At 51.9% G+C, this 10,200-nt stretch overlaps 3 protein-coding genes across 3 annotated transcripts; 2 read left to right on the top strand and 1 right to left on the bottom strand.

The window, feature by feature from the left end:
- Window positions 1-789: 789 nt before the first annotated feature.
- Window positions 790-3,998, top strand: BJX68DRAFT_58857 (uncharacterized protein). The gene is made up of 3 exons (XM_071049453.1): window positions 790-1,306; window positions 1,358-3,539; window positions 3,741-3,998. Exons 1-3 carry the CDS (start codon window positions 1,079-1,081, stop codon window positions 3,866-3,868), a joined length of 2,538 nt encoding a protein of 845 aa, XP_070900603.1. The 5' UTR covers window positions 790-1,078; the 3' UTR covers window positions 3,869-3,998.
- Window positions 3,999-4,052: 54 nt separating this feature from the next.
- Window positions 4,053-6,390, top strand: BJX68DRAFT_58812 (asparagine--tRNA ligase SLM5). Its single transcript, XM_071049451.1, has 3 exons — window positions 4,053-4,401; window positions 4,459-4,576; window positions 4,638-6,390. Exons 1-3 carry the CDS (start codon window positions 4,142-4,144, stop codon window positions 6,288-6,290), a joined length of 2,031 nt encoding a protein of 676 aa, XP_070900602.1. The 5' UTR covers window positions 4,053-4,141; the 3' UTR covers window positions 6,291-6,390.
- Window positions 6,391-8,215: 1,825 nt separating this feature from the next.
- Window positions 8,216-8,706, bottom strand: BJX68DRAFT_58817 (uncharacterized protein). Its single transcript, XM_071049452.1, has one exon. It carries the CDS (start codon window positions 8,669-8,671, stop codon window positions 8,252-8,254), a length of 420 nt encoding a protein of 139 aa, XP_070900601.1. The 5' UTR covers window positions 8,672-8,706; the 3' UTR covers window positions 8,216-8,251.
- Window positions 8,707-10,200: the final 1,494 nt, after the last annotated feature.

Genomic DNA, 10,200 nt, shown 5'->3' with positions numbered 1-10,200 from the left:
ACTAGCTTAGGCGACGATGAGGAGGACGTGTAGTATCCGGCGTATCAGCAGGTTGTGGGTAGGGGTCCGGTGTCACAACAATCCCGGGGCTGGATCGAAGTTCGAGGCGAAATGGCCCGAAAATGAGGCCATTGGCGAAAGTGCGGGTTGATGCTGTTTGCCGTCGAAGCGCGATCCCATGCCAATTTAGGCTTTCATGATGGATAGCGTGAATGTCTAGATATTGTGTCTCACACCAAGCTCATCGCACTATGTCGACGCAGAATGTTGCTGCTTTTGGGCCTGTCACGTGCATCGCCCTTCATCTAGAATTCCGAGAGAGTGAATACATTCCGCTAAAGTTGTGTGAGATTCCCGTAGTTTCTCTTCTCAAACTCAAGATACCGGTGCTTACTGTAATCATCCTTCAGGCACTCCAAGTCTTTCCTTCAAATAGTGGCGAAATAAGTAAGACGGCCTCAACACGAAGCCAGGCATCCAAAGTCGATATCACCCGATAAAGGATGCTCCTCAATCCAACTTGGAACCTCCAGACGGTGATTTATCGATCCAGCTGCAGCCAATAAACCCTTCATCGCGCGGGGTACAGCCAATCGTGGTTGATTATCGAAGCTTGCACAAGACCCTTCTGGTTCGAGGAAACCCTCCCGAAACCAGCTCCTGGAAGCTCCTCCAAGCCCGATTATCTTGTTGCCTGCATCACCCTGACCGCACCGTTTGAACTCCCAACTCCTGTTCCACTGCACTCTGACCCTGTGCTACCATGACCGACTATAATTTGCCTCCTTGTGCCGTCTGAGCGGGAGCTTTGCGATACAAACGCGAGAGGCTTTGATAGGTCCTCCGACCTGCGGACACAGGCAGCAGTAATCGTGTCGTCCTCCGCGCCACCTCCTCTCACCAAATTTACGCCTCTTGCCTGCTCGTCCATCAGCCCTTTTCATCTCCTCGGTCCCTCTTATCATCGTTTCCATTCTTGTTCTGGCTGCACCTATACTTTATTCTGTGCCCCTCTCGTCGGACAGCTTGACGCAACTTGAGCCTCCCCGGTCTAAAAGTGGACCCGCCTTTATCAACAATGCTCAAGCCTTTTCTGATAAGGGATCTTCACGATGATCCTCAGCAACAGGACATCGTGGACGATGCGGCATCTGATCTTTACAATGCTACAGATATCATAAGTATCGGTCCTCATCGGCGTCACGGCCTGGTACAGTTATCGGCCGCAGATTACGATGAGATCGCCTACATACATCCTCAAGCACGCTTGACTTATCTAGATGACGACGATGGAGAAATGATTACTGTATAGTCTCTGGCCACCTCTAAGTTTTGCCTTTTCTAATGATGAAACTAGGTCGGCTCAGCCCTAGAGCTCTCTCAACGTCTCGATGATCCGCCCGTGCATGAAGCAGACGCTGGCTTTCCAGAACCCATTCACCTATTTGACATCAGACGGAGGAGGTCTGTTGTGGATCTATGGAAGAGGTTCGGGCATAATGAGCGCACAGCAAACCCAGAGACCTCAAATAATATAGATATTGTGGAAGATTTCAACGACCGCTCAACCACCCCTGTCGCAAATGCCACTCGTGACGCGGCTCCTTTCGTCGAGCACACGCAGAGCAACACAGCGGAGGATGATACCTCAGAGTCTTTCTTGTCGGCGTTCGAGGCCGAGATGTCGAGGGTGATGAATGAGCCGCAATCCAGTACTGAGCACAACGCTGCTGAAGGCGGCTCTCCTTCAACAGCACCACAGGCCGAGTCAACGTCCAGTTTGCCTCGGGAAACTGCTGATGCGTTTGCATCTGCTCTGCGTAACCTGATCGAGGTGGCGGAGCTCATCAGTTCCGGTGTGAGGTCAAAATTACCAGAGCTTGAGAGGCAGCTGGAGCACGCTCGACGAGCCCTCCCGAATGATATCACAGACTCTATGCGGAATGCTTTTCTCCTCTTCGAAGAACAGGTCAAGGCAATGGCCGCAACTCTCAATACTATCCCAGAGGCAATTCGACGAGAAAATGGGCCAGGAGGTGTACACCATTTCCCGGAATTCCCAGCATTTCCGGCTCCTCACACTGCCATCCGCGGCTTGCGCGAAATGGGCGTTCAACTTGGTAGCATGGGTCAGTCATTACTTGACGTCTTCGAATCAAGTGTTCGCGGGGCGTTCCCGGGGCAGCTGGATAGCTACCTTTCAGGCTTCCCTAACTTCTCCGATGCGAATCGACAATCCAACCCACCGAACAATCCAGCAGAAGATACATTGAATAACCGTAATGACAATACATTGGGGCCTGAGGTGCGGCCGGACGACGTGCCAGCTGCCCAACCTGGTCAAACTGACAGTGCTGGTGTGAGGTCACCCGACATTGTATCAGGCGGGCCCGTGGATAGTTCTCGATATGTGCAACAGCCTACACAACCCTATCCCTTTTCCTGGCAGAATTCTCCGTCTTGGTCTTCCTGGTGGCTACCTCCTCACCTTCCACCCCAACATCCCCACTCCTTCTGGAACCATCGCCCACGTCGTCACCACGATCATCATTTTCCGCCTGCGCCTCCAAACCCCTTCCCAACCCTCCATCATCCAGCAGCACCACCACCACCACCTCCTCCTCCTCCTCCTCCTCCTCCTCCACAGTTGCACCCGGACTCTGAACCCAATACCGCTGAGCAGCCTCCGCGTCCGGCCACGGAGTCATTGCTTCATAGCAGACCTGGGCCAGACGCAGACTCTACTCGCTCGCTCTTCATTGGCAATCTTGGATTCAACGTGACTGAGCGGATGGTTAGGGATGTTTTTATGTCCAGGGGCTTTGCAGTTGATGTCAATCTACCGCTCGAGTCCAGGACCGGTAAGCATGCAGGATTTGGCTATCTAATTTTCTCCACTGCTCCGGAGGCAACACTTGCATTGAGAGACTTTCAAGGAATGGTCATTGATGGGCACTCTATCAACCTGGAATATGTCGATAATTCTCCCATCACGTCTCTAGCGGGGCAGGACCAAGGCGAAGATGCCAACACTGCTACCGCAACCACTCCTCAAGCCTCGGGTGTTACTCGACGTGGTACTAGCGGAACAAACGCCACACGAGCGGCCAACACTGTACCTAACGATACTGTTCACGACATGCTACTTGCGGAGACGGAGGCACGCTTCCCACCTGTATCTCAGCTCGATGCACACATATTGGCTGAGCAGTCAGCTACGCCACCAGCCTCACAGTCCGCAAACCCATCCAACCCGAGAGAAATTTTACAAGCACCGATTGAAGAAAGCACTGGTGCATCCCAATTTCTTCCAGACCCCTCGCCGCGGGAAGGTCCGAGTCCGTCATATAATGCGCCGACACAAGCATTGAATACACAGCCTCGCCACTCTCACCGTCACCTTCATCGATCGCGGTCCCAAGCTCACATTCCTCGCCGTGCAGCGACTGTGAGAGCGGCTGAACAACGCCATGTATCGTTCGATCCGTTTGATGCCCAGCCAATCTTAAGACGACGAGCCACTGAACGCCATTCTCTCCGGAACGCCCCAAGCATGAGCATATTCGATCCCCGGCACCCGGTCTCGAACCCGCATCCTTCTCAGCGCTTCCGACCACAGTCGCAGAACCTGAGCGCACACGAAGAAGAGCCTAGTGAAGAGGCGTCTAGAAGGCGAGCAGAAAAGGAGGCGAGGAGACAACGTGCTATCGATGACTGCGTCGCTTCACTAGTTCAGTTGGGGTATGGAAATGAGCAAGATGGTGGGACGCAGAGGATGGCTGTCTACGCTGTGGCAGCAAATGGTGAGCTTGTTGATGCCATTGAGATGATTGAGGAAGAGCGAAAAGCGTACGAGCAGCGTGGCTAGTTTTGACGAGTTTCCTTTTCTCGCAGCTTGGTTATGTAGCCTATCTCCTCTTTGGATGTTTTATTGTAGGTAACGATTGAATTTGAATAGTTCTCTGCGGGCTTCAGCTTTGTAAAGCATGCAAGATAAGGTAGTAGATAGGCTATCGATAAGGTTCCCAGGCCACGGGTGAGGATCGGCCCGGGGCCATCCCAGGACAAACATTCCGTCGCAACCGTCAATCATCCAACTCTGTTGATTTATCCCCGCAGTCGTTTTCTTCCCTCGTTGAAAATGCTACCCTGGCGACGGGCCTTTTCCACTTCTCTTGCCAGACTAGAACACGCGGCCGTGACGCGCCCTCAATTTCTGAGGTGCGCTGATGTCGATAGGAAGAGCAAGCAGACACCCTGCACTCTTGAAGGCCAGGAAATAAAATTACGAGGACTCCTCCGATCTGTACGCAAGCAAAAAGAGATTGCTTTTGCGGCAATCAACGATGGAACCAGCTTCACTCCCCTGCAGGTGATTTTAAGTCCTGAGCAAGCCGCCGGGTACGTCAAGGTTTCTAATCTTTGCGCTGCCAACCTCTAACCAGGTGCGCATCCCAGGTTAACAACCGGAGCAGCAGTTGAGGTGTCGGGGATATGGAAGGCTAGTAAGCCTGGCTTGAAGCAAACTCACGAATTGCACGCGTCAACTGTGACTGTTGTGGGTGAATCAGATAAAGTTGGCAAACCACCCTGAGAGCGTTGCACAGAACATCTCTAATCTCTGATATCTATCATAGACGTACCCTATCCAAAAGAAGTACCACACCCCCGAGTTCCTCCGTCAGCACCCTCACCTCCGCTTCCGGACCCCGTTCAACACCGTCTTCGCTCGTTTCCGATCTGCATGTATAGCGAACTTTCCAAAAGCATTCCGTGATTCCCCGTTTGGGAATTTCCTACAGGTTCATCCGCCGATAATTACTTCGTCTGATTGTGAAGGCGCCGGCGAGACATTTGCAGTGGTGCCGCGGGAGACGCTGGTGACGGGGCTTCCGGAGCGGGAGCAGGATCACTTCTTCCGAGCGCCCAAGTACCTGAGCGTGTCGTCGCAGTTGCATCTTGAAGCGTTCTCAGCAGCGCTCGGTAATGTTTGGGCGATGGCGCCGGCGTTTCGGGCTGAGAGGAGCGATACCCCGCGACATTTGAGCGAGTTCTACATGGTCGAAGTCGAGTCCAACTTCATCTCGAATCTTGAGGATCTCACCAACATGACCGAGGACATTCTCCGCAGATATGTGCGGCAAATGTCCAAGCTCACATCTACCGGTGAGTTTTTAAAAATGCAGGAGAACGCCAAAAAGGAGCACTCCGAAACACAGACATCGGGGGATCTCCACCAGCGCTGGGGGCACTTCCTCAAAGGGCACAAATGGCGCCGTATGACCTACACCGACGCCATCGCTCGCCTTCAAAAGGCCGTCTCGGAGGGCAAAGCAAAGTTCGAACACGTGCCAACCTGGTCTACCGGCCTACAGCTCGAACACGAGCGTTACATTGTCGACGTTATCAACAAAGGCCGGCCCATCTTCGTGACCGACTACCCCAAAACCATCAAGCCCTTCTACATGGCCCCGTCGCATAGCCGCGATCCGACCAAACCCGCAGAAAAAATTCCAGGCAAAGAAACAGTCGCCTGCTTTGACCTTCTTCTCCCGGAACTTGGTGAAGTCGCTGGCGGCTCGCTGAGAGAACACCGTCTGCCTGAGCTGATCCAGAACATGCGCGAGCATGGACTTATTAAGAAGACTGCCATCGCAGTTGAAGAGACTGAGGGGCCGGAAGTAACAGAGCCTGAAGCCAAGGAATCTGAGGTTCAGGAGTCAGATATCAAGGACACTGAGGTTGAAGAGTCTGAGGTGAAGGAGTCTGAGGCCAGAGAATCCGAAGCACAGAAGACCGAGGTTCAAGAGTCAGAGGTCAAGGAGACTGAGGTTAAGGAGTCAGAGGCGAAGGACGCAGAGGTCAAGGAAACAGAGGCCGAAGAGACAGAGGTCAAGGAGGCAGAAGTCAAGCAAACAGAGGTGGAAGAGACACCGGTCAAGGAGACAGAAACCCAAGAAACAGAAGCAAAGGAGTCACAGGCTACAGAACTAACACGCAAGGAAAAGAAAGCAAAGCGAAAGGCAGAAAAAGAGCAAAAAGCCAAAGAGAGAGAAGCGAGGGAGAAGGAAGCCAAGGAGAAAGCAGCAAAGGAGCAACTGTACCCCCATCTCCTCCCCGGCGAAGACCTCGGGCATCTCCAGTGGTATGCGGATCTTCGTCGATGGGGTTCAGCGCCGCACGGCGGGTTCGGCATAGGCTTTGATCGGCTTATCTCATATCTGACCGGTGTGCAGAATGTAAGGGATGTCGTTCCTTTTCCGAGGTATGCCGGCAAGGCGGACTGCTAGACAGCTCTTCGGTCACGGTTTCATGTGTATGTATCTCATAGGAAGGAAATGTATGATAGGTTAAGGAACATATTCCCTTTTTTTCTCTCTTCATCGAACTTGAACTACAATATCCCTTAACTTCCCCCTCTTCTACCAAACCCACACTCATACTTAGGTTGCTATGTTGCTCCAGACCTCTCAGACCCAGGCATGGCTTCATGTCTCTGTCACAGTCACAGAGCACCACTGCGAACTCCGACCCTCGTGCTGCTGTCTGTAGTAAACCACCTGTACTGGTAGTCGTCTTAGAACAGGCCGGATCTGCACTGGGTTCGGAAACTAGATCCGGGATGGCTCATCTCCCAAATTCGAAAGATAATGTTCGCCATTGCCATTCTCGCCGTTGAACTTAAGAGCATATGTCGGGAGATAGATCTGTATCCATTGTGGTGCATCGGGGGGTATCTTGTTGGTGAGGCCTAGGAGCAACGGGCCGGGATTCCGTTGGGCTCGTATCCAGTAGGTGGACAGGTAGACTCAGGAGTTTGGCTGTGAGGTACCAGTGTATTCACAGAGGGTCGGACAAGGCAAAGTCATTTCGAAGCTGCTAGCTCGTCCCTGTGGCATTGAAGTTTTTGGTACGCATTGCAGTTGATACTCGTGTTTGTTCATTAGAAAGGAGCGACCTTCTGTTACGAGAAAGGATCCCATAATTGCGAGCATATCACTGCCTACGCTCGTATCCATATCATATCATATCGACGACCTGGGTAGGAACACGGCCAAGGCAGTCTTGTGCAATATGCAGCCTTGCCACCACCACCGAGCTCATATCGACCTGTCTTATATCCCTCCGGCTTGCGCCTTGCATGTGTATGTGCATGCAGAGTAGATAGATAGGAAACTGGCAGCCATCTATTTCCAGAATAAAAAAATGCCTAGTCTTCTTGCCACCTTCGACGGTCAGCTCTCACCCCGGCCCGGTCCCTTACAGTAGTCGAGTCTAATCTACCTAGCATCGTATTCGCAAGCACGGACTCGGAGCACCAAATATGGAACTGAAATCAATCTTACGGCACAGCCCTGCTTCAAGTGGCCCTGGGCCGAAGGTCGAGAGATCAGCAAGTCATCTTCATATGGAGTACGAGCCTACGAGGGCAGCGACCGATTATTATCAATGTTACATCGCGGATGAGGCGAATCAAATAATTTCCCAAGGTCTCAATTTTTTATGCATTGGGTCCACGGCGGCCTCCGCCCGCTTGTTCGGGGGCGCCGCCGTCGTCTATACTACGGGGGGGGACCCAGATTGATTGTAACCAAGTTACCGGTCGTAATCCTTCACTGCGACATTATTACTCGAGGGGTGGATGAGTGGGTTGTGAGCAGAGTCAATCGGATGATGACGATTGTGATTAGTATGATTAGTATGATTCGATTACTCAACCTTTAAAAGCAGACATGAGTTAATCGAACCCAATCTGGACGTTGAAAACTCGAGACAAAACAGATCAAGGTAAGATGAAGAATTAACCTCCGCTGTCACGAGGGAACAAGCTCAGAAAGTCTCAGACAGACACAACGGCAGTCATTCGGCCTTGGCTCAGCTCGAGTTGTTGAATGAATTATAATAGAGTTGCTTAGCTGGGCACGTGGCAATAAGACCATCTCACCCCAAGACCAAGACACGACAAGAAGACCAAGAATGACGGAGGGACGGACCCATTCGTATAAATTCGGCGATTCATCATCATTTCAGCCCCAAGACCAAGACCAAGACCAAGCCAAGCGGGGGCCAGCGGCCCCAAGCGGACCTGGCAGTGGGATATGTAGTAATATTGGATTCAGCCGAATCAGCCCAACGCTTTATTTCCGATCCAAACGACTAAGCATCAGCGACGATTGAGGCCAGAATTAGAGTAGTAACTCGGCACTCTGTTGTAAGTGTAACAGGCTCTCTCGTCAGCGACAACTCCAAGCTAGCGGATAGTAGCGGCAGAGAGTAAGAAGACAAGAACACCAAGAAATGAAGATGAATAAAATAAATCCCACGTACGGAGTCCAGTGGAACCAAAAAGTAACGAGAGTAAGCCATGGCGGCAGTGTCTCGGAGGCTCGGGGCGAATAGAATGCATCGATTTAAGCGATTCGCAGCCATCCTCGGTTGGTTCTGCTTCAACTGTCGCCACGACCCGACAGACCTGTCGCTTTCGCCCTGTGGACAAGTGCTTGCAGGTTGTGGACACAAGACACAGTTTGTGGTCCAGTGGAGCAGTGAGCCGACGATACGATACGAGGGCGCTGCTTTCCAGGCGCCAAGAGGCTCGGCTGGGCGCAGACTGGGGACAGTTGACAAGGCTTGGGGGTTTTTTGGGTGGGATGGCACGAATCATTTTCATTTGCTGTTTGTCAGATGGGTGGGAAGGCCATGACGGAGGGGGGGGTTTTTATGCGAGCATTTATATTAAAATTCGGGGTGGATAAGCAGGAACGAAACTGGTTGGAACTGGGACTGACTTGGGTTGGGATTACTACTTTATTGACTCCAAGCTTGGCTGGGCTGGGCGGTCCACTTGTCTTACTTCAGGTGTATATATAGGGCATAGACGGTGGGTAGTGATATGAAGTGGTGATTATCAGAAATTAATAGGGAAGGTAAAGGAGAAGCTGACATGATTATAAGGGACTCCGTAAGCGAGGGAGCAAATTCCAACAGCGGGTGAATAAAATCTGAAGGCTGGCAAAATTTAAAAAAGAAAGAACAGTGGATCCCACGCGGGGGAAATGCCAAGTTGCCAACCTTACTACCGTTAAGCATATCTCCTGGATGAGGTATTTTTCTGACCTGAAAAGTGGGAGTGTGCCAGAGACAAGCCTTGGCCCTGCACGCTTTGACTTCGCGACTATTGACCACCGCAAAAAGAAAGCAGAGCGTCAGCGACTTGTCTTCATACTTTAAACCAATTATGCTAGTGGAGATAAGCCTGTGGAACGTTTCACAACACCCCTGATCAGCCATCGACGCGCTTCCAACTAACCGCAGAGGGCCGAGGGAGGAGAGAGAGGTTACATTAGATCGATGCACAATTATTTAAGAGAAACATAAAGCCCAAGGGCCGGTTTGCGATGATAAAGGAAACCGAAATGTAGTCTCGGGAATCCGGCACACTTCGATCCCCAGTAACAGCAGCCGACTGGCCACCAGAGAATGAGGTGATTGCGGGCTGTGCACCAGGCGACCCGTCTCTTCTTCTGACGGACTGTTGCAACTTGTGCCGGAGAATACGGAACGCGGAGGGATCAATCATGACTCTTTTAGGAGGATTAGCTTATTTTAGTCTCGTTTAGCTGCGTGGCCAAGGAGCCAGAGGCAGATTGGCCCGACTCTGTTGGCGATACGCTTATCCTGGCGTCTTGTCGCACGATGATACTAAATATCCTGGATTATTATTGATTTAGTGCGACATATTACGTGAGTTCGGCGGCCTCTGACCAGTGTTCCTCTGTCGGCTACCTGGGTCTGCGAGTATAATAAGAAGAAAAAAGACGGAACCTTGTTGTGCAGGAGGGGCAGATGACTGATCCTTCACGCTGGGCTGCGAGTCATTGGACACGGGCAACAAGCTTTACGAAGGGAGAAGACGCCTCCAAACGCTGGTGCCTGTGAGGTGCGCCTGCGGTCGTTTATTTTTCCTGCGAAGGGAACAGGAATCAGGTGGCTTGGAATACGAGTTGCCACTCTGCTTTATGTAATAGTTACAGGCGTATTGTAAGCGAGTTAAGGTTCCTCGTGTTGGTTTAAGCTTAAGCTTCAAAAGTCACGCCCTAATCAGTTTCCGGTTGGCACAGCGCCACTCCAGTCACAGACTCGCTGCCAGGCTGCCAGATGGCCTGTCGCCGCGAGGGTGCGAGTTCCTGATCCATGGTC

This window comes from Aspergillus pseudodeflectus, assembly GCF_044049435.1.
Source record: "Aspergillus pseudodeflectus strain CBS 756.74 chromosome Unknown BJX68scaffold_15, whole genome shotgun sequence".
NCBI lineage: Eukaryota > Fungi > Ascomycota > Eurotiomycetes > Eurotiales > Aspergillaceae > Aspergillus > Aspergillus pseudodeflectus.
Note: the sequence above shows the minus strand (reverse complement) of the source record. Positions and strands in the feature narration are given on the sequence as shown.